General features: G+C 55.6%; 1 protein-coding gene across 1 annotated transcript; it reads left to right on the forward strand.

Annotated features, from left to right (window-relative positions):
- The first annotated feature begins 2,379 nt into the window (after positions 1–2,379).
- Positions 2,380–23,645, forward strand: DGCR8 (DGCR8 microprocessor complex subunit). The gene is made up of 14 exons (XM_082668044.1): positions 2,380–2,500; positions 7,039–8,039; positions 8,485–8,644; positions 10,468–10,610; positions 10,772–11,054; positions 12,330–12,527; positions 12,685–12,786; positions 13,346–13,444; positions 14,701–14,783; positions 19,135–19,235; positions 19,465–19,571; positions 20,478–20,605; positions 21,546–21,659; positions 21,954–23,645. The coding sequence occupies exons 2-14, from the start codon at positions 7,320–7,322 to the stop codon at positions 22,035–22,037; spliced, it is 2,322 nt and encodes a 773-aa protein (XP_082524170.1). The 5' UTR covers positions 2,380–2,500; positions 7,039–7,319; the 3' UTR covers positions 22,038–23,645.
- Positions 23,646–23,654: the final 9 nt, after the last annotated feature.

Genomic DNA, 23,654 nt, shown 5'->3' on the forward strand with positions numbered 1-23,654 from the left:
CCTGCTCTGCATTGCTCTGTAACAGAAAGCGCTGTCTGATGTGCTGTGCATTTTGATTGACTGTTTCTTCTGTGTCTTCCTGTCGGAACAAGAGCTCCAGGAAGTCGGGACCTTTCCTCTCTTGTCTACCCCTGTATCCTGATGCCCAGGCCAGGTAGATGTTAGAGCTGAGGATGACAGTGCTGGCCCTTCCCAGGCCCCATTGGCTCAGGCCAGTGTCTGGAAGTGAGGTCGGTGCTGTAGGTGGGTTTGGGACCCTGGGAAGCTGTCTCCTAGAATTGCTTTTGACATGCCCAGAAAGGCCTCTGTACTTGTCACCAGATGCATCTGATCCCTGAGTCCCCAACATGGGTCTCTTCTCCTGGGCAGAGACTCTGCCCCTTCCCAGATGAGCTGCTTCTGTTCTCTGGCTCCAGGATAGCCAAGCGGAGGTGTGCAGGCACAGAGGCTGGAGGCGTGGAGCTGAGCGAGGCAGAGGCATGTCTACGAGCACACATGGCCAGCCTAGGGACACAGGAGACCTTGGGTCTAATCCCATGCGGGCCTGGGCTCCTGGCCTTCTGCCCACAGAGACCGCCCCCCCATCCCCCCATCATCCCATCTTTTGGTCTCATCTGCCAGCAGATGGCATCATCCACGCTCTCCAGAGGGAAAGGTTTCCTCCCCCAGCTTGGGCTGGAGTTCCAACTTCCAGGTGTTGATCTTTGTGACTCCAAGGCTGGAGCCAGGTGGGGATGGTGGGGAGGTCCCGTGGTAAGGTCCTTGTCCATCACCCAGTTGGTGCCAGGCCGAGTGGAAGTTGGCTGTAGTGTGCAGGGCTGTTTCAGGTCTGACTGGGGTAGGCAGGGTCCCCACCTCACCAAGCAACAAAGCGTGGCGAGGTGGCTAGTTGGAGGGTGGTGTGCTGAGGGTTCCCATGGGCTCTGACTGCACTGGACAAAGTCAGCAGCTGGCTGAGTCCAGGAGCCAGACCCTTACAGGGCTCGGTGTCCACTGGGGTTCCTGGTGCTGTCCCCTGGCGCAGCCTGACAAGCAGAGGGGCAGGCAGGGAGGGAAGGGCCTGGGTAGGCCTCCAGCTTAGTCACCTGCAGCACCCCTGCCCCACTTTTTTGTAGGAAATGATTTCAACTTGCCACAAACTTGAAAAAAATAGAAGAATCCAATATCCTTTGCACAATTCCTCCCGACTGTAACTTTACCTAACCACAGTAAACTGTATTACAACCATGAAATTAGCATTGACCTTTTCTGAATTTTACCAACTGTCCTGCTAATAACCCTTGTCTGAGTTCAGACCCCTCATCCCACTTAGTTGTCTCTCCTTCAGTCCAAGACAGCTCCTCAGTCTGTCTTTGAGTTGAACAATCCTGACACTTTCTGAAAAGCACTGGCCCGTTTTTTGGGTAGAAGGGCCCTCCTATGGGTTTGCTGGATCTTTCTTCACGATTACATTCAGGTTTTGCCTTTGGGGCTTTAATGTGGATATATGTCCCTCTCAGGAAGCCGTCCATACGTCCCTTTACTGGTGCTTTTTTCATTTTTAATCGAGGCATCATTAACACACAAAGCAACACACGACTTTCAAGTGCATCCTCTGATGTTGGTCGTGTGCACCTTAGGTCACCTGGTGAAGGGGTCTCCCAGATTATTTCTTGAAAAATCACTGTATTCACTTTGCCGTTAGTGAGAGTCTGGGGCGGGTGGGAACTCTGCAACTCTGCCAAACTGACAACCCCCGTCTGTTTCTCATTCTTTGCCCTCTGTCTAGCACCCCTGGCTTTTGTCTGCAGCAGCCACCGTGCCGGCTGCAGACGGGAGAGCGTGTTCCCGGCGTTCCTGGGAATTCCCGCCTCAGCAAGAGCGGTCCCTGCTCCACGGCTCAGCACCTTTGTCAAGGTTCCTCGCGCAGGATCAGCAAATGGAAAAGTGCCAGACACTTGCGCACACTTGTCTTTTTTCCCCTAGTGGTTACGTTTAATGCTTTTAAATGGAAAACGGGTGATGTCTCTCTGTGTACGGTCTCGTCCTCACCGTGCACACAGGAGAGGCACCCTCTACCCCCGGTTCCCGGCGTCCTCCGCGCTTCCCCGTTCCCGGCGTCACCCGCGCTCCCCGTTCCCGGCGCCCCTCGCGGCCGCCGTCCTCCGCGCCGCGAGCCCCGCCCCGGCGGCGACCGTTAGCGCGGCCGCGGCCTCAGCGCCTGGTCCCGCCCACGTGGCCGCGCCATTGGGCCGCGCGCCGTGGCCGGGAGCGCCGCGCGCCGCCGATTGGCTGCCTCTGCAGCCCGCTCTGCGGTTCCCCCAATGCGGGGCGGCCGCGCGCAGGATTGGCCGCGCGCGCCAAGGTCCGCCCTCCGCTCGCCCCGCGCGGCAGGCGGGTCCCGCCGACTGGAGAGCGCCCGCGCGGCCCTTCTGGAGGGCGGCGGCGGCGGCGGCCGGGCAGTAGGGATCTCCGCTGCAGTTGGGCTGCGGGCAGCTCGCGCCGGCCGCGGGCGCCGGAGGTAGGTGCGGGGCGCGAGGGGCGCCCCGCGGCCGAGCGGGCGGGCGGGCGGGCGGCGCTGCGGCCTGCGTGAGGCGCGCCCTTCCCCTCCCTCCCTCCCGGGCCGAGGCCGCGGGCCGGGGTCGAGCGGGCGGGGGGGCGCGGGCGGGCCTGGTCTCTCGAGTCCCGGCCTTTGTGAAGCATCATGGCCACGGGCCTCGGAGCGCGGGCGGGGGGCCCGCGGGGGCCGGGGTCTGGGCTGGGCCGGGGGCGGTGGCGGGCCCCGGGCCGGGGGGCGCCGCGCCGGTCGCTTTCCGCCCGGGCAGACACCGGGGTGTGAGGAGGCCCCTCGTCCCGCGTGCCCGAAGCCGTAGATGGCTTTCAGGCGGGAAAGGTACCAACAGGGGCGGTGCTCGCCCAGGACCCTGCCGGGTGTAACACAGTTTGGGAAATCTGAGAAGTCGCCCGTCTTCACCAAATGCTCACGGACTGAGTGTCACGTAGGTGATCAGGATGTGGTTTTGTCGTAACAATGACCATGATAGAAATAAGTGGAAGGTGGCAACCTGTTGACAGAGGTACCTGTCAGGTGTCGTCCGATGGACTTGGGTTGCTCAGGGTAGGAACTTGATTTGTCGTTTGCATGCTTGCATGTACCTTGTTACCCGGTGCACGACAGTCCATTCTGGGGCTGGGGACTGTGCCAGGCCAACCGCTAGGCGGGGATCCTGTTTCCTGGCGGCGGTAGAGTGGGCCAAACCCTGCTACAGGCGGTCACCCACCAGAGGGAGTGAATGGCCAGTCGGCAGTGCCGCCTGTAAGTGCGGGATGTGAGGCCGATGGAGGATGACAAAAGGACGGGATGAGGTCATACTGCTGCTGGGTTGGGCGGGAGGCTGCAGCGCCGAGAGGCTTGAGCGAAAGGCAGCAGCCACAGCGCTGGACCATCACAGACGGCACCTCCATGCCAGCCCAGCAAGCGGACTCCAGTGAAGGGCACTGTCCAAGCGTCTCGGTTTTACCCTGTGTCGGGATCCAGGGGAGCCTGCTGCAAGTCTGCTGCTGGCTTATGGTCCACTTGGCAAGCAAGGTTTGCATCCGTGTGTGCAGTCAGCTGAAGCAGTAGTGAGGCCGATGGCAGGAGAGCCACCCTTTGAGCCTTTTGTGGCCAGCCACTGTGCAGGGCACTTCCCAGGGGTTTTATAATCTAACCGTGACCTTGGGGGTACGAAAGTGAGTCTGACTGGTTTGCCCAGTCTCGGCTTCAGGTTGGAGCTGCCCTCTACTCCTTGGTGATCTCGTCCAGTCTCCTGGCTTTAATGCCGTCTCTCCTTGACATCTGCATCTCCATCTCCAGCCCTCGCCTCCCTTCTGAGCTGCAGCCTTATGCCTGTGGCTGCCTCTTCCACATCCCCCCGTGTTACTTTGATGCCAAGTAGCCATGTGTAAACCTAAACTGTGATCTTCACTCACCCCAAACACTCCCCATGCTGCCTTCACCACCTCTGCATGTGACATCTCTGTCCTTGAGTATGGAGTCACTCCTAGGCCTCCATGCAACCCTCAGGACAGTTTCTCACCACCTCCAGCGTGACATGCTGGTCCAAGCTCCCGGTGAGCCTCTTTATTCTTTTCTTTGCTCTCACCCTTGCTCCTCCTACTGTCCACCCACCTGGGGTTTTTCTGGACCTACAGTGTTTCTTTTAAACTGCAAGACTGTAATCCCGAGGCAGTACAGACTGGAGCCAGCTTACCTGGGTGGTAAAGCAGCTCCACCACTTTCTAGCTGTGTGACCTCGAGCAAGTTGCTTCATTTCTCTATCCTTAACTTTTTCTCACAGTGCTGTGTGAGAGCTGGTGAGTGACAGTACCTAAAGTGCTTAGAACAGGGCTTGCCTGAGGGTTGGTTGCCACTGCTGACCTTGGATCATGTGACCTCACCGCTTGAACCCTCCTGTCCAGTGGCCCATCTCTCAAGATAAGAGCCAGAGTCCTGCTTTCCCTCGCCCTCATTGATCTGGCCTCCTCTCTCCCCACTGGGCATACTGCTGTCACCTGCCACCCCACGCTCCTACCCGGAGGCCTTTGCTCTTCTCGCTGTTGCCTGAAATGTCCCCTCCTCCCACCCCAGCTACCCACCCGGCCCACTCCTCTACCTTCAGGTGGACGTTGGCTGTGAGGCCTTTGCTGCCCACCCGTTTTGAAGCTGCCTCCCCTTCCCCAACTCCTTGCTTTGTTTTTTCTTGAACGGTTCTCAGTTTTTCTTAGTTGTTACTTGTCAGTCTCTCTGCTAAAACGTGAGCTCTGTGGCCAGGGGTTTTGTCTGTCTCATGCCCTCAGCATCTAAAATGGTATGTGTGTGCCACCTGGAAGGTATTGATAGGTACCGACAGGCAACAGGGATGGTAAGGAGCTTGCTTAGGATGGCCTGCTGTGGAGCCCTCAGCATGAGCTGCTGCCCCTGGGGCTGGGCAGCTTCCCTGAGCTCCAAGGACCACACTTTCCATGGCTTCTTGGAGACTCCACTCTGTGCAGCTCTTCCATTCTTCAGTTTTTATCATTCTCATCCTGGCTTTATGCTGCTCTTAGCCTTTGAACGTGGTAGCAGGTGTCCCCGTCCTCTGCCGAGTGTGTCTTCAGTGCCCCCCGTCTCCTCACATCTCTTCATGTTAGCCTTTTTAGCCCCAGAATCACGAGTTGGCTCTTGCTAGGGTCTCTGCAGACCTGCCTGGTGCCAAGGGGTTTGGTCCTGGTCACATCTGTGTTCTGTAGCACTGGGTATGCTGACCTTCTGTCCTTCTCTGAAACGATCTTTCTTGGTGCCAGGAGACTGGCCCTACTCCATTCAGTGTTCCTCGTGTGTGTCTGGCTACAGCCTCCTCAGCGATCACTGCGGTTCTGAGTCTGTCATCATTTGTGTGCTATGTTTCCTTGGTCCTTAGCACCTTTGACAGACATACCTGTGTGGGAGGTATTATGTTAAATTCCCACTGAAATCAGAAATGTGAAGACATCTTAGAATCTAGGAAATAGATTGACAGTCAGTGGTTGTTGCCCTGTAGTTCATGGTAGTGCCCCCATCAGAGTAGGTAGTCTTTGGGTAGTTGTTGGATGAATTAATCAAATCTAAACAAGTCTCTGGTTTTTATGTTATGTCCCCTTCAAAGTTCAACCACCACGCTCTGTCCCTTCACTGTAAACTTCTTAAACATGTGGTGTCTGCTGTTTACTGTTCTGTCTGCAACCAGCAAGCTGCCCCGAGTGGGCATGGGCACGCACATGTGTCTGCATCCGCGTGCATATGGCATGTTTGTGCGTGTGTCTGCACGGTGTGGGGGTGTACATGTGAGCACATGCGTGCGTTTCTGCACGTGCTTCTGCTCTGGTGGGTGCCCTCCCTCCTGCAGGCCCCTGTGTTTGGATGGCCCCCTGCCCTGCCTTCTCAGCCTTGTGTCTTCCCTTCCGTTGTGCTTCTCCAGAGTTGCGTCCTCAGCCCTCTTCTCGGTCTGCATTCCCTCTCTGGGCGGCCTCTCCTGCGGTTTGGGTGACCGCCTGGCTGATGTGTCCTGGCGGCCTCAGCCCCGTTGGCCAGGTCTGCCCAGAGGCTCGGGGCGCCCTCCTCTGCAGGCACTGCTTGACTGTCCCTCCGGGGAGAGGCCTCGTTGGTCGTCAGGGCCCCCTTGTCCCAGCTCTCCACCTCTGCCCACTCAGCAGTGCGGTCAACTCTGTGTCTCTGCTGTTCTCGAGGGCACGGGCACCATGCCTGGCGCAGCTGTTGGCCTTCCTTCTCAAGTAGGGACTGAATTGTGGCCTGAGGGTCCCTTCACTCCCGGTGGCTTCTTGTTGCCCCCCAGGATGGAGCCAGGCTCCGGGCGGCTCCCAGGACTCCCCGTGCCTTGGCTCCAGCTGTCTCCTGCGGCTCCCCCGACCCACTCTGGCTGGGCTCCCTTCCCTGCGGTCACCACCCCTACCTCTCCCGGGAACAGAACCACGCCACCTCTGGCTCCCCCAGCCCGCTGCATCACTGTCCCCATCCACGTGCCCCAGGGTCCCGGGTGACAGAACCCCTGGCCCTAGTGCCGCAGAGTTGAGCCGAGGGTCTCCCGCTTGCCCTCTGACTGACCCGGCCCTCGCAGGTGAGTGGATCCATGTCGCTCTGGTGCTGGAGGGAAGCCGCACACCTTCTGTGTGTTCTGGAAAGGGCAGCCTTGCATTGCATGCTGGCTTGCCTTGTAAAAACTGAGTTAGGGGGTGCTGCGGTGAAGTTTAGTGGAAGATTTTTTTTTTTAATCCTTTTTGAGCCTAAACATAATATGGTTTTTGTGTTTCTCAAGTTGGAATTACAGTGGACAATTAATAAAGTATTTAATTTGGGACTTAAGGTACAATTTAGGTTCTGAAGAAAAAAGTAAAGTTCGATTGTTTTGAAGCATAGAAGGTTCTCTTTTTGGGCAGCATTCTTTTTAAATTTTCACTGCTCTGTCAATAGCACTGGGCTCTTGGTACCAGGACGCGGAGGGCTCTGTTGCGTTGTGACAACGCCTTTACGTCTCTTTGCAGGTGGAGGAAGACGGGTGCCCCTCCGGCTTGAGGACAGACTCGCTTAGTCGTCAGTCATTTAAGCTGAGTGCATTGTGATTTCCAATAATTGAGGCAGTGGTTCTAAAAGCTGTCTACATTAATGAAAAGAGCAATGTGGCCAGCTTGACTAAGCCGCCAGCGTGTGCAGCGCGGGCAGGACGGCACCCGGGTCTCGACGGACTTGTGCATGTTAGCTGTATAGATTTATGTAAGGTTTTTTAAAACTCTGGTCTTTTAAAATAGTCTTAACCACTTTTACTATGGAGACATGTGAGAGCCCCTCTCCTCTCCCGCGTGAGCCCGCAGGAGGAGCGGTGATGGAGAACCAAGCTTGCCCCCTCCGAGCGCTGCCCCGTGGACAGTCTCCACCACCTCCCCTGCAAACGTCCAGTGATGCAGAGGTAATGGACGTTGGCTCTGGTGGTGATGGACAGGCCGAACCCCCTGCTGAGGACCCGCTCAACTTCTACGGAGCTTCTCTTCTCTCCAAAGGATCCTTCTCTAAGGCCCGCCTCCTCGTAGACCCGAACTGTAGTGGCCACAGCCCGCGCACCGCCCGGCACGCACCTGCGGTCCGGAAGTTCTCCCCTGACCTTAAGTTGCTTAAGGATGTAAAGATTAGCGTGAGCTTTACCGAGAGCTGCAGGAGTAAGGACAGGAAGGTGCTGTACACGGGAGCGGAGCGCGACGCGCGGGCAGAGTGCGGTCTGGCCCTTAGCCCTGTCAGTGGAGACGTGCATGCTTGTCCCTTTGGCGGGAGTGTTGGTAACGGGGTAGGCGTAGGGGGTGAGAGTGCGGATAAGAAGGATGAGGAGAATGAGCTGGATCAGGAAAAGAGAGTGGAGTACGCAGTGCTGGATGAGTTAGAAGATTTTACTGACAATTTGGAGCTAGATGAAGAAGGAGCAGGCGGGCTCACGGCTAAAGCGATCGTGCAGAGAGACAGAGTGGACGAAGAGGCCTTGAAGTTCTCCTACGAGGTATGTCGGTGTCCCCTCCTTTGGAGCACTCTTAGCAAAACCCAAAGAGAGGTGTTTGGGAATCGCAGCATCTCTGTAAAGCTGATGTTGCAGAGGAAAGAACACCCACAGGAGGTGGAAACGTAAATGTGAAAAGAGAAAGCCATCAGGAGTCCAGGTTTTCAAACTTTGCTAATGAAAAGTTTGGCTGACAGGTCTGCCTCGTACCCTTGTCCCAACTGAGTTGGAAGGAGCTGCTGGCCACGCTCCCTGGTGGCACGCACACCTGCCTGAGCGTGTGCTTCAGCTGGCGGTTTCATTCCATTTGTTTTTCAGATGATCACGCAACATAGAGGCACACCTAGGCCCCCGAGAGCGCCTCCTTTCTGTGTCGTTGTCAGTGACACTGTGACACTTGCCTGGAGGGCACCGGGGGGCTGTGGTGTCTGAACAGCATATTTTGCAGGATGATTTTGACAACGATGTTGATGCTCTGCTGGAAGAGGGCCTCTGTGCTCCCAAAAAGAGGCGGATGGAGGAGAAATATGGAGGAGACAGCGACCACCCATCAGACGGAGAGACAAGTGTGCAGCCAATGATGACCAAGATTAAAACAGTGCTCAAAAGTAAGTCGGGCCAGGAAGTAGCGAGTGTTCACGGGACTTTGCATGTATGGGCATGAGAGCCCTCGGTGTCAGGCAGCAGGTGTGTGTCTGAGGCCAGGAGGGCCCTGTCTGGTGATAGGAAACAGACAAGATGTGAGGACACACCCAGATGCATGATGGCCCAGCTGCAGGTGGTGCAGGTGCTGTGGAAACCAGAGCAGCTGGGCTTGTGCGGCATGGTGGGGAGAGGCCTTCTGAGGGGGTTGGGCAGATCCCTGGGGAGGGGGCATCCAGGGTTATGGATGCTGGGCCCAGAGGCGGTTGCTCGGCATGGTGGCTGGTGATGGTTGCAGTCCGGGTTCTAGATTCTGTGCCAAGTGTCGGGGGAGCCACTGGAAGCAAGCAGGACTCGTTCCACAGTCTGGTCTGAAAGCACGGCTCGCGGTGCACGTGTGACTCCTGCACTTTGAGTAGAGGTGGAGGGGTCGGAGACGCGGTGGGGAGCGGTCAGGGGGTGCCCAGAGCTGGCCCGTGCAGCCCCCCTGCTGATGCGGAGAGGTCTGAGGGGTCTCCGTGTCTGTTTCTGTCTTGGCCTGGAGGCACCTCTCAGTGTCTAGGTGGAGGTGTTAGGTGGGTGGTGGAAAGGGGCTGGAGGGACACAGGACTCAGGCACACAGGTTACATCTTCTGCTGAGCACCAGCGCAGGTGGCCAGCGTGATGGGAGGAAACCGAGGGTGGCCGACGTACAGTCTCCTGGCTGCGGAGCGGACATGTTGGCAGTGCTGGGCCGCGCGTCTGCCAAGTGGGCCGCAACAGGAACAGTAACAGACTATGAGATGCACGCGAGCTCTCCGGGCAGCTGGGCCAACTCTGTGACAGCTCACTATCGCAGACATGCCTTGTCCCATGATGTGCTCAGCTTGAGCTGTGTGAGTGCCTCCTTCTCCTTACTTAGCCCATAGCTGGTTGCAGACAGCTCCCAGCCCAGCCCGCGGTGGGCATGGGGGTGCCTGACGGGGTCTGTGCGTGTCCAACCTCACATTCCCTCCCAGGGCCGTCCTGACACAGGTGTCTGCTGGTGTTGGCCACGTGTGGGTGTCAGACCTGGCACAAGGGTGTCATTCTCTTTTCTGTGAGAATAGCTGGTGCTGTTTTCATCTCGTATGTGTCTTTTTAGATTTCACTTGGTTTTTCACTTCCATTTGTGAATTTTTAACTTGTTCCCAATACCTGTAAGAAAAGTAAGTTTTACTTAAGTCTTTGCCATGTGCTTTTTTCAGCAGCCAGGGCTGTCAGTAGCAGCTCGAACAGCACAGGCTTGTCACCTGGTCACAGGGAGCAGTGATCCACAGATGTGCAGTTACTAGCGAAGCCTACCCAGGCCCTGCGGTGCCTCTGGCCACACCTGTGGGAGGCGGGCGGGGAGTCAGTGTCCACGGTGCTTGCCAGCCGTGGAGGCAGAGCTGTGGCGAGGCCCTGTGTCTTGCAGAACCCTGCTCTAGGCTCCGAGGCCTGCCTGTGCCGTTCTAGGCTGGGGAGTCTAGCAGTGAGCAGGGTGGACAGCTTCCTGCTGCACGGAGGGACTTGGAGCCTGTGGGTCACACCCAGAGGGACAGGCACAGCAGCAGAGGGAGAGCAGAGTTTTGCAGGTGGGGCTGGGTGGGACTTTCTCTAGTGGAGAGCGGAGTGTTCCCCCCTCCTACGTTTTAGAGGTTCTCTGTAACGTTGGGTCCACCTTGCTGTTGTTTCTGACACGGGTTGTAACTTTGGAAACGTCCTGACAGTTCTTACTCAGTTACAAGTGTCTTTAAGTGATTGCAGGGTGTTCTTGTCTTCTGTGCAGGTCGTGGCCGTCCACCTACGGAACCACTGCCGGACGGGTGGATCATGACGTTCCATAACTCCGGAGTCCCCGTGTACCTGCACCGAGAGTCTCGGGTGGTCACCTGGTCCAGGCCATACTTCTTGGGAACGGGAAGCATACGGGTAGGGGACACATCAGTCATAAATTTAGTCTCGTAAGTTGCAGGAGGAGCATGCATGTCTGCCCACGTTGCATTGCAGCCAGACAGGCAGGTGAAAGGCACCGGACGTTCAGATGTTTGGGGCCATCCTTGTAATCTGTGTTGCAATTTCACTGTCCACAGAAACATGACCCTCCTCTGAGTAGCATCCCCTGTCTGCATTACAAGAAAATGAAAGACAATGAGGAAAGGGAGCAGAACAGCGAGCTCGCCCCCTGTGGGGAGGTGTCTCCCGCCAAGCCCCTGAGCCGATCTGCAGAGCTGGAGCTCCCCCTGGAAGAGCCCGACTCCTTGGGGGCTGACTTGGGGCCCCCAGATGAGAAGGATCCACTGGCGGCTGAGGCCGCCCCCGGGGCCCTGGGGCAAGTGAAGGCCAAGGTGGAAGTGTGCAAAGATGAATCAGTTGGTAAGTTTCCAGAGTGAACTTGGTCCCTGAGGAGGAAGGGACCTGTCTGTGCTTGCTTGTCCACTCCCGCATGGCTGGAGAGGCCGTCTCCCTGAGCTTAGGAGATTCTGCCTGCTGACCTCTTGCTCCCGACCCGCACACTGGTGCTGCCCTGCAGATGGCCTTTTTCTCTGGTCATGTTCGCGATCTTTCCTCAAGTCTTGCTTTTCATGAAAATGGGACATGCTCGCATGGAGTCCTGGTGTACCAGTGCGCAGAGTGGGCGTCTCCACCACGTGGTGTGGATGCCACCCCCTTCTCAGACCCTCAGTTGCTCTCAGGTGTGGGGCGTTCCTCCCTGTCCCTCCTGCATCTCTTCCATGGTGGCAGGCTGTCTTAGCCCCCATGCGTTTTCGGGGTCTCTCACTCTGCTACTGCCCGGCCTGTCTGGGAACTCCTGCATGTGAGGGGCTGGGGCTGCTGCTGAGGAGGGGGACAGTGGTGTCTGGCTCCCCGTCCCGGCTAGCTCTGTCAGCGGGTGGGCTGTTCTCGGGACACAGCTGGAAGGGAGCCCTCCCTGTAAGACTCTAACTTGGCGGTCTGCCTCTTCACACCGTCCTTCCGCACATGCAGGACACACCTGAGTGTGCTCCTGTTTTTCTGAAAACAACTGCCTCCCACCTCTGACCTCATGGCTCTTGTTTCCAGACTCGCTTCTCTGCACTCATGTGTAAAGAACTATGTGGTTTTGGTTTGTCACTAAGTGTGCAAGCACGTTGTTCTGTAGCTCACGTGGAATCTCAGGCATCTGCCTGGTGGGAGGAGGGGTGCAGGCAGGGCGCCAGCAAGACTGATGGGAAGCCCTGGGGTCCTGGGGGAGAGGTGGAACAAGTGCCATGGCCCTGAGCTGCCTACTTGCTGCAGGGCGTGGGGGCGGCCATGGTGGGCACGTGGTGCCTCGGCTGCTGCTGGCCGTCCAGCACCTGTTTCCATGTGGGGAGAAAGGTCCCAAAGGCTGGTTGCGGTTGGCTTTTTTTTTTTAGATTCGTTTTTGTGTTTTTATTTTTGTATTCTTATTCTTGTTCTAAATAAACTAAAGGACATGCCAGAAATTTGTCCCTAGGGGACCTGGCAGGGTAATTTGAGCTGGCAGAATGAAGGGACGTGATTCTTTACTTCCCTCGCCCTTGGAGAGGAAAGGGGAAGGGGGTATCGTGTGGCTGGGACCTGTCCTGCTCACCGGGTGGAGGGCGTGACCTCCACCCGTGACTTGGGTCTCTGGTGAATCCCGTATAGACCTCGAGGAGTTTCGGAACTACCTGGAGAAGCGCTTTGACTTCGAGCAAGTTACCGTGAAGAAGTTCAGGACATGGGCTGAGCGTCGGCAGTTCAACCGAGAAATGAAGCGAAAACAGGCTGAGTCAGAGAGGCCCATCCTGCCGGCCAATCAGAAGCTCATCACTCTGTCTGTGCAGGACGCGCCCACGAAGAAAGGTGAACGGAACTCACAGGTCTGATGTTCCTGGGATGTGTGCTCCAAGGGTGCTGCATCAGCCTGTGTCTGCCCTGCGGCGCAGAGGTCCTCTCCCCGCGGGCTGGGGTGTGGTCACTGCAGTCCCCGCTGTTGCTGAGACGGCCCCTCTTGTCACAGAGTTTGTCATCAACCCCAATGGGAAGTCGGAGGTCTGCATCCTGCACGAGTACATGCAGCGCGTCCTCAAGGTCCGCCCTGTGTACAACTTCTTTGAATGTGGTGAGTGTGACCTTCCCCATCTCACTCCTAAAGCATCAAGCACGTCACTGGGGTCACTGCTGGGGAGGTGGGAGCTGACTGTCATTCCCCTCTGCTGGGTAGGAACGAGAGGGGAGGTCGAGGGGGATCAGATGGTCACCTCCCCGCACCCCCTTCCCACTGCGCCTCCGAGGGTGGAGGGGCTGCAGCCCTGCAATGGCCACAAGCTGTTCTCTGGCCGCCCGCATCACTCCTTAGTGAAAACCAGAAGCTCAGCGTCCACTATTGTCTTCCTGCTTCTCTGGCTCACAATGTCTGCATGCCACCCCTTGCACTCCTCCGTCCATCTTTCTCAGACGTTGGTCCCTGTCCCCCTCGACTTCCTGGCCATGCTCTCTGCCTGCTGACTGTCCCTCAGCCCCACCCCAGTGCCTCAGGGACCCCCCCGCAGGCCTCTGCCTTCCAGCAGCAGCCCTACCTCCACCTCGTCTTGTCTGTCAGCGCGAGCACATTGTGTGTGTGCACGTATGCTTTTAATGTCTTGGCAAGTGTGTTTTAAAATGGTAATTTTAATTTTAAGAGAACCCAAGTGAGCCTTTTGGTGCCTCGGTGACCATCGATGGTGTGACCTATGGATCTGGAACGGCAAGCAGCAAAAAACTCGCGAAGAATAAAGCTGGTAATGTGCCTGCTTGGTGTCAGAGACCCGTGTTGGCCCACCAATGGCTAGGGAAGGCTGTGGATGGGGCAAGTCTGTTTTATTTATGTAATCATCTACTTGGATCTTTTTAAATTATGTACTCACTGGAAAAGATTCAAACAGAAAAAGTAAAACGTGAGAAATGAAAGTAGAGGCCCTTTTCCATTCAGATGGCTGGGCCAGCGCCTCCCGCCCTGTCCCCAGCGCTCACAGATGCTGGTTGCTCTGTGCTGCCTGAGCCCAGGGCACCGTCTGTTTAAACCCAGCAAGGCAGGGGTGTGCTGAGAAGGAGAACAGGTGGCATCTTCCTCAGGTGGTTTTGATGTCCATGAGGACCATTTTTCCAAGTCCTTCCAGCTCCAGACTTGGGACTGCCACTCCTGGAACACAGCCAAGCAGGCCCTTGGGAAAGCTGGTGGTTTTTGGTGGAAGTCTGATGCTCCTCCTGCCCGTGTCCTGCTGCTGGCTATATTCCTGGCACTCCTTGTTGTTGGCGTGCTTTTCCAGAAGCCCCTTAGCCCCAGCACCAGGGTTATTTGGCCTCTTCTGGGGAGTGGACCACATCGCAGGCACGTGATGGATGCACCCCGGGCCCTGGCACCCCCATCGCCGGGTTGTCTTCAGAGCAGCTCTGCCTCTTACAGAGTGCGGAGCGTTTATCGCAGTCTCACCGAGTCTCGGGTTGGTGGAGTGTCTGTGCTCCGGGGCTCAGAGTGCCCCTGGGCCTTGCTCTCTTCTGGTGGTGAATGCCGAGGGTGATGGGACCCCACCTTACTGTCTGGCTGACCCCGTGTGAAGCTGTGCTGTGTTCACAAGCTCTGCCCGATCCCCAGGAGGTCTCCTGTCAATTTTAGAGAGATTCTCTCCAAAGGCTCTTCCTGCTTCACAAGTGGGGTGTTCCTGGGGTCTCGGAGCAGAAGCCTGTGAGGGTCCCATGGTGGGTGGGGCCATCGTCATGGCGCTGGCGCCTCGCCTCCCACCCCCACCCCATGCTCCTCCCCACGTGCTCTTCGTTTTGCACCCCTGTTCATGGGGTGCCTGCACTCGGCTTCTCGCCACCCCTGCGCTCGGGCCTGCAGGCGCCTCCCCAGAGTGTCCTTTTGGCCCAGCTGCTGCTCCCCACCACACCCTTTGCCTGTGCCTCACGTGCAGGCCCTTGGGGCTCTGTCCCCGGGGCCCAGGCTCCCTTGGCCGTGGGGACCCCACCCTCACCCTCAGTGTTCCTCTTTCCACAGCCCGGGCCACGCTGGAAATCCTCATCCCAGACTTTGTTAAACAGACCTCTGAGGAGAAGCCCAAAGACAGCGAGGAGCTGGAGGTGAGGGTTGTGAGCCCACCCTGGTGTCAGACTGTGCTTGGGTTTAATCGCTCAGGTGCCAGGTGCTCCGTCTCTTGTATTTCATCAAAGAGGAGACCTGCTTGTCTTTGCAAGCAGAGGAAATGTTCTTGTCAGAGAATTCTGTCCTTGTGTCTTGCCGAGGGTTGTGAGAAGCTGCGGGTAAATGTTTCGGAAGGAAGCCATGCTCCGCTGACAGCAGATCCAAAGTGGAGTGAGCCTTTGAGGCAGAGGCTGCAAAACCTAGATTGTTCTTTATGTTAAGAACCATTTAAAACTATTTGTAAAGTTTTTTGGGTAAATATGGTCCTATGGTTATTTGTAGCAAGGGCTTCTCACTCTGAAGAATGCATTCTTTTTTATAACACCATAAATTTTTCCCTTTTAAACTACACAGTACAGTGGATTTTTGTACATTCAGAATACTTTCATCACTCCAAAAAAAAACTTTGTCCCCATTAGCAGCCACCTCCATTCTCCCCATTCCCAGCCCCTCAACCCCCAGCAGCCACTCATTTACTTTCTGTCCCTGGATTTGCCAATTCTGACGTCTTCTGTCAGTGGAATCATACGATGTATGTTCCTTTGCGACTGGCCTCTTCCACTTCACGTGCTGTGTGAGCTGTGAGTATTATCAGATTGAGGACATTTCTTCCACTCCTGGTTTGTTGACAGTTTTTGTTAAGAATGGGTGTTGGATTTTGTTTTTTCTGTTTCTGTTGAGATGATCTCGTGGTTTTTGTCTTTGACTTTACTGATGTGGGGGGGTGTTTCATTGACTTTTGAATGGTAAACACACCTTGCATTCCTGGGATAAATCCCACTCAGTCGTGGTGTATAATCATTTTTATGAGTTGATAGGTTTGGCTCACTGGTATTTGTTAAAGATTTTTGCAGCTGTACTTATAAGGGGTACTGTTCTGTATTTTCTTTTCTCGTGATGTCTTTGGTGTTGGTATCAGGGTAATACTTGCCTCATAGAATAAGTTGGAAAGTGTTGCTTCCTCTTTCATTGCAAAGGATTTGCAAAGGATTTGTATTAATTTTTTTTTTTCTTTACGGTACGCGGGCCTCTCACTGTTGTGGCCTCTCCCATTGCGGAGCACAAGCTCCAGACGCACAGGCCCAGCGGCCACGGCTCATGGGCCCAGCCGCCCCGCGGCATGCGGGACCCTCCCGGACCGGGGCACGAACCCGTGTCCCCTGCATCGGCAGGCGGACTCCCAACCACTGCGCCACCAGGGAAGCCCTTAATTTTTTTTTTTTAAAGATAAACCACACGCTTCCTTGGTGGTACAGTGGTTAAAAATCCGCCTGCCAATGCAGGGGACATGGGTTCGAGCCCTGGTCCAGGAAGATCCCACATACTGTGGAGCAACTAAGCCCTGCGCCACAACTACTGAGCCTGTGTGCCACAACTACTGAAGCCTGTGAGCCTAGAGCCCGTGCTCCACCACAAGAGAAGCCACCTCAATGAGAAGCCCGCACACTGCAATGAAGAGTAGCCCCCGCTTGCCACAACTAGAGAAAGCCCGCACGCAGCAACGAAGACCCAACACAGCCAAAAATAAAAAGATATACCATGCAAGCACAATATTTATTCCTTCATTTATTTATTTATTTATTGGCTGCACTGGGTCTTCGTTGCAGCACACAGGCTTCTCTAGTTGTGGTGTGCAGGCTCTGAGGTTTCAGCACACAGTCTTAGTTGCTCCGCGGCATGTGGGATCTTAGTTCCCTGACCAGGGATCAAACACACGTCCCCTGCATTGGAAGAAAGATACTTAACCACTGGACCACCTGGGAAGTCCTGGTATTAATTTTTTAAACACTTGGTAGAATTCACCAGTGAAACAGTCCAAGCCTAGACTTTGCTTGGTTTTGAAGTTATTTATTTACTGATTCAATCTTTTTGCTTGTTATACATCTTCAGATTTTCTACTCCTTCTTGAGCCACTTTTGGGATTTTGTGTCTCTCTAGGAGTTTTCCCACTTGATCTAGGTTATCTAATTTATTGGCAAATACACATTCATAGTATTCCGTTATGATCCTTTTGTTTAAACTTTTTTAAAATAAATTTATTTTATTTATTTTTATTTTTGGCTGCATTGTGTCTTCATTGCTGCACGCAGGCTTTCTCTAGTTGCAGCCAGCAGGGGCTGCTCTTCATTGGGGTGCGCAAGTTTCTCATTGTGGTGGCTTCTCTTGTTGCAGAGCATGGGCTCTAGGCAAGTGGGCTTCAGTAGTTGTGGCACGCGGGCTCAGTAATTGTGGCTCATGGGCTCTAGATCACAGGCTCAGTAATTGTGGCACATGGGCTTAGTTGCTCCGCGGCATGTGGGATCTCCCCGGACCAGGGCTCGAACCCGTGTCTCCTGCATTAGCAGGTGGATTCTTAACCACTGTGCCACCAGGGAAGTCCCTTATTCCTGATTTTTAGCAGTTTGAGTCTTTCCTTTCTCTTGGTCGGTCTGACTAAAGGTTTGTCGATGTTGTTCGTCTTTTCAAATATCCAGCTTCTGGTTTTGTTGTTTTTTTTCCTATTGGTTTTTTATTCTCTATTTATTTCTGCTCTTGCCTTTATTATTCTTTTTTTCTGCCAGCCTTGGGTTTAGTTTGTTCTTCTTTTTCTAGTGTCTTAAGATTAAGGTATTGATTTGGGGTCTTCTTTTTAAATACGGAGTTTACAGCTATAAATTTTCTTCTGTGTACTATTTTGCATCCCATAATTTTGCTTTAATATATGTTGTGTTTCTTTTGTCATTTGTCTCAAGGTATTTTCCTGATTTCTCTTGTAACTTTTTTCTTTAAACTAGCGGTTATTTTAGGAGCATTTACTTTTCATATATTTGTGAATCTCCCAAATTTCCTTTGGTTATTGATTTCTAACTTAATTCCACTGTGGTTCAAAAACATAGTTTTTGTGATTTCAGTCAGTCCTTCTAAGTTTATTGAGGCTTGTGTTGTGACCGCCTGAGAGGATGTGCATTGTGTGTTTCTGAGTGGAGTGAACAGGCGTCTGTGGGTTGAGCTGGTGTGGGGTTTGCTGTTCTCGTTCTTGGTGGGTCTTCTGACTGGACTGGTGTTGAGTCCCCAGCTGTTACTGTTGAATTGTTTATTGCTCCCTTCACTTGTCAGGTTTTGTTTCATGTATTTTGGGGCTGTTAGGTGTGTATGTGTTTGTGATATTGATATAAAATACACGTTTGGTCTTTGTCCTTGGTTCCTGGTGGGACCTTCTAACGTAGTAAATAAATTAACGTTTGGTTTTTGTCTCCAGTTCCTGAAATAGTTCCAGTTGATAAAAGTGAAGGGAATGTTCTATTCTAACCCCTTCAACTACGCCTGAGTTCATGTTCAGGAGGTGAATTTTGGAAGCCCCGAGGATGGGGGTGGTTGCCAGGGGAACCATCATGTAGTCGGAGGTTGGACTTCCAGCCTTGTCCTCTGCCTCCCCCAGTGCCCGGGGAGGGGTGGTGCTGGGGGTTGGGTTCATCCCTCGTGGCCAGGGGTCTGAGCAGCCTGGCTCACACAGCGATGCCTCTGCAGACACCCTGACTAAGGGGCTCGGGGTGCCTCTGGCTGGCGGACCCATTGAGGTGCTGGGGGGGCGGGGTTGTGCTTAGAGGGGGATGATTTCCTGCTTGCTGGAACCAGGGCCTCCTCCTGATGCTGGGTGGGGAGGAAGCCCCCTCTCTGCCAGAGCAGCAGGTTCCAAGGCTTTTATATGAAGAGGGCAGGGCTGTGGTTGATGCTGCTACAAGCCTAGGGGCCCTAGAAGCTGGACAGTCTGGGAAGGGACCTCTCTGAGAGGCTTCAAAGGAGCATGTGGTTCTCCGTTATGGCCAACCCGGGAGGGGGCCCACACTCCTGAGTGGGAGCCGGGGGCCATGGGGTCAGAGCGGCCTCTGGGCTGGCAATGCCCCTGTCACCAGCTTCCTTTTTCTTCCCTGAACCAGTTGGGCGTCGCCTCTTAAGAACCTTGGTCACGTTTCTGTTCTGCCGTGTCTGGTCACTTTCTCTCTTCTATAACCTCACTTATGATGGTTTTCAAGCTTTTTTCCGAAGGTTGTGTGTCTTTAGACTTCTGACCGGTCGTCTGATCAGCCTCTGATTCAGGATGGGCTCCCCAGGCCAGCGGCAGGCAGCCCGGCCCTTGCCATTCCTCGTTTGTGTCTCGGGCATCTGGGTGGGGAGGTGTGGGATGTGGGATGCAATGTCTCCAAGAGGTAGTGGTGGGGGCAGGAGGCCCCAGGGGAGGCGGCAGCATGGAAGCCGCTTCACGGGGCCACGGGAGTGGCCAGCACTATGACCGGCTGCTTCATTTTGTAGTATTTTAACCACATCAGTATCGAGGACTCGCGAGTCTACGAGCTGACCAGCAAGGCTGGACTACTATCTCCCTACCAGATCCTCCATGAGTGCCTTAAAAGGTAAGTGGGGGGGGCGCTTCCCTGGCCATCGGGCATGGGGGCCTCTCTTGGGTGCCCAGCACCCTTCCACCCAAGGGGCTGGATGGCGTGTGGTGGGAGAGTCCCTCCTTGGAGCAGCGGTTTGGGGAGAAGGGTTGGTTCTGTCTTGATGGGCCCTTGGAGGGCTTTCTGGAAGCAGCCATTTCCTCCCCGTCAGTTGATGTCACCTACTGTCTGTTTTCTCCTACAGAAACCATGGGATGGGGGACACCTCCATCAAGTTTGAAGTGGTTCCTGGTAAAAACCAGAAGAGTGAATATGTCATGGCGTGTGGCAAGCACACAGTGCGCGGCTGGTGTAAGACACACACCCCTCCCCCAATACACCCACACACAGGCTTTCAGTGATCCCGAGGACCACTGCCCTGGCATCAGCCGAGCCTCAGTTGTATGCTGACTGCCCACGGTTGTGCCCACAGCATCCCATGTCCACATCTGAGTCACAGCTGACCTGAGTGCAGCTGTGGGTGTCCAGTCCCCGGGCTGGTCATTTTGGCTGGGCTGTGTTGCTCCCCAGCGGCTGCCACCACTGCCCCTGTCCAGCCCTCGGTCCCTGTAAAGGGAGCAGGAGCCTCCTAAGACAGCAGCAGAGCCCCCCGCAGGGCCCTCTGCTGTTGCTGGGCACCAACTGTGCTCTTCACCTAATCTGGTGTTTGGTTATAACCTTACTTGCAAAGAAACTTTGTGTAAACTGTAAACACAGACCAGCACTGGGTAAGTGAGAAGGTCATGACCAAGCAGGCCCTGGGTGTGCCCTGTGCCCTGCAGACACCATTCCTTGCTGAGGCCAGCCCTGAGCAGGTGGGCAGGGCATAGGATAGATCCCCCATCTGAGCCAGAGGCCCTTGCTGCTCTCCAGGCCTGTTCTGCACCCTGGCCCCACCTTCTCTCCATCTAGAAACGTCCCCAGCACAGGATGCCCTCTGGATGCTCCCCCACCCCTGTGTCTGCCCTGCAGGTGCGTCCTCTGTGTCAGCAGATGTGGGCTGGGGGCCGGGAGGCCTCATAAGCTATGGCCTTGGGTGTGTCCTGGCCTCCCCGAGCTTCTGATGGGCTGTTCTGCAGGATGGGCCGGGCTGAGGTGCTGTGCCCAGTGCAGCGGCTGCGCCTTCTGCCCCCTCCCGTCGGGAGCACCCCTGTCTGGACGAGGTGGCCTTGTGGATGGCTGGTATCTGTGACTCCCTCTCTCTACATTTCCTCTCAGGCAAGAATAAGCGAGTTGGGAAACAGTTAGCTTCTCAGAAGATCCTTCAGCTGCTGCACCCACACGTCAAGAACTGGGGGTCCTTGCTGCGCATGTATGGCCGTGAAAGCAGCAAGATGGTCAAACAGGTAATGGGGTCCCCTTCTGGCACAGGGGGCCGGGGGCAGAGTTGGGCTCTGGCTGCATGGGGAGGGGATGGGGTGTGGGCCAGGGCTAGAGGGAGAGCGAGCAGACCACACACAGACAGCTCTCCCTGGCCACCAACTTTCAACGGCCCATGTGTGTCATCTGTTTTGTTTCTGCTCTTTGGGCCAAGATCTCAAGATTTTAGCCAATACCCTTAGGTTTTTGTGTTTGGGGTGGAGAGAAGTACAGGGAAGCGAGGTTTATGTTGACTTTTTCCCTGATGTTTACAGAAACGGTCTGGGTCACCAGCACCCCTGTGAGTGGTGGGTGTGGAGGGTGGGGACTGTGGATGGTGACCCCCAGGCCGTCAGTGAAGAGCTCCTTGCTCTCGGCCTGACAGGGTGGGTGAGGGGAGGGGACACTGGGCCCCGAGGTGCTTGGCCCTGTGTTGCTGAGCCTCTGCCTTCGGGTCTGTGCTCTACTTCTGTGCATTGTGCTGGGCTGTGAGTGAGGGGAGAAAGCCTGCTTGGGCCCGTGGTGGGAGCCCCCTGGAGCTGGCGGGCAAGGGGTCCATCCAGAGGCAGGGGAGTGTGGCACCCACGGCCAGCAGGCATCTTCAGATATGGCTTCTTCACCCTGGACGGGCCTGCAGGGAGCTCAGCGTCTGGGCCCCACAGGCTCCCAGGGGCCGCAGTGCCGGGGCAAGTTCTGTCCTGCAGTGTGCTGTCTCCCCGGCTGAGGCTGTGTCCTGGTTGCTCCTGCCTGAGGGCTCTGGGCATGTCGAGTGCCTGCTCAGTGGCTATGTCAGAGGCCAAGGGGGCCGGGGGAGCACCCTGCGCAGGAGGCAGTGGCAGAAGTGGGGAACAGCTGGCAGGCAGCCATCCAGGCGGGTCAAGGGAGGGGTGACCCCAGACGGTCCTGCGAGCGGGCTCTGCTCCCCAGGAGACGTCGGACAAGAGTGTGATCGAGCTGCAGCAGTTTGCCCGGAAGAACAAGCCCAACCTGCACATCCTGAGCAAACTGCAGGAGGAGATGCGGAGGCTGGCGGAGGAGAGGGTGAGGCCTGTCCGCATGCTCTCAGGCTGTGGCAGTGCTGGAGAGCTGATGGCCCTGGCCTCCTGTGCACTGATGTGGGGTCCCTGTAGGGCTTGTCGGGGCAGCTTCAAACCCCTGGTGGCTGTGACCTCCTTGACCCTCCACTCCCGGGCATGCGTCTTGATGCCCACAGAAGTGCCAGCACGTGGTGCTTTGCGATCGCGCACATTCTGCAGCCCCGCCACCGGCCTTTCGCCGAGGTTGGGCTGCAGGTTCCCATGTCGCCTACATCCCTGACCTTGGCTGTTCTTCCAGGAGGAGACGCGGAAGAAGCCCAAGATGTCCATTGTGGCATCTGCGCAGCCTGGCGGCGAGCCCCTATGCACTGTGGACGTGTGATGGCTGGTGGTCCGGGCTCAGGGGCTGCCAGCTCTGCTGCGGGGGAGACCTGCCCTCACTCTGCAGCCCCGGGTCTCCAGTCCACGGTCCCCTGCCACTGCGTGTCTGACAGCCAGGTCCACGCAGCTCTTCCTTGGGGGCTACCCACAGGTCTGGGTGGCCATGTTAAAGCATCGACTCAGCCTGCCACACAGGTGGACACAGAAAGGTGGGAGGTCGCCATGGACCTCTGCTTGTGTGGACATGCTGCAGACTGGTGTTATGAAGGTTTTCATGAATTTTAGTATGTAACAGGCGCTGACAAGAAATGATAGTTGGATGACATGAAATGAGAAAGCCCTGCGCCTGGTGCTCCCACGGGCACCGTAGGGACCTGGCCAGAAGATGCACGCTGGCACCCCATCCCCTTCCCCGCCTCCTGGGTTTTCCTTTTTTCTCCGAAAAAGTTATAGTTAGGAAGGAGTATTTCAGACCTCTTTGGTTTAAAATAAACACAACTTAGTATCAGAACTATTTTTCAGAGGCTGTAGGCAAACCACCAAGGTGATCATTCTTTGCCTTGAAATGCATTGCCCGTGACGTGGATGAAGGCACCTGTCCCTGCCCAGCTTGCTGCCCCTGCCTGGGCTGGGGGGTGCAGTCCATTCTTCTGAGTAAGTCTTAATGCCCCCAAAACATGCCTTCTTAGACACTGAGGCCCCTCACCTTCGCTGGCCTCTGGCAATTTTTTACTAAATTTTTGCACAGTCAAGTCTGTCCACCCATCAATTTTTAAAGCTTTTATGATATTTTAGCGTTTGGAAAGAAACTTTTACAGTGAGAGTAGAAGATAGATTTGGAATCACGTAGCAGATGTGAACAGTTAATGCATTTTAGCTCGTGGATTTGAGAGGAAACGAGGACCCTCAGTGCAGTGTGTTCACATGCTGGTGCTCCTGTCCAGAGCTGGTGCGAGCATGTTGGGACGGCACTGGGTTTTGAGAGCAGCCGTCTGGTGCAGCCAGGTGACTAGGTGGCCCCTATGGACAGGTGTGGGGTAGATTTGTTCCCACTGAGTCCCAGCAGTCCAAGTTGGTTGTGAGCCGTTGGCTCCCCGCCCCTGGCATCTGTTCAGGGCACCGTGTGCTCATGGCACAGTGCTTGACACCTCCCCTGTGGGTGGTGGTTTTACAGGAGACAGTATTCTCTATGCCCTGCCACCCACCGTGACTGAGGTTGGCGCCTGTGCCGACCTTTGTAAAAGAGTCCGCAAATCGAGTTGCTATAATTACACACTTGCTTCTGTCCTGCCCCGTCTGTAGTTGTGAATAACCATTTGACTATAACTGTTTGCCCTTAAAACAGTCAGATGCACCACCTCGAAGCAAAGCTTTGTGCACACTGGAGGCAGGTGAGCCTCACTGAGGCCTCCCCGAGTCCTTCCTCTGTCCCGTGTATGGGTGCAAGTATCCTGTGAACACAGCCGTACTGAGGGGGCAGAGGGCAGGGGGAGCCTATGCTGAGGCCACTTTTGGGTGGCCACCACCCTTTGTGTACCTCCCATGTGGCAGCTGGGCCATGGCTATAGGGGTGAGCCTTGATTGTCTGAAAGCATAAAGCAAAATGTCCAAAAGGAAA

The sequence above is a fragment of the Grampus griseus genome (genome assembly GCF_964374135.1).
Source record: "Grampus griseus genome assembly, chromosome: 12".
Taxonomy (NCBI): domain Eukaryota; kingdom Metazoa; phylum Chordata; class Mammalia; order Artiodactyla; family Delphinidae; genus Grampus; species Grampus griseus.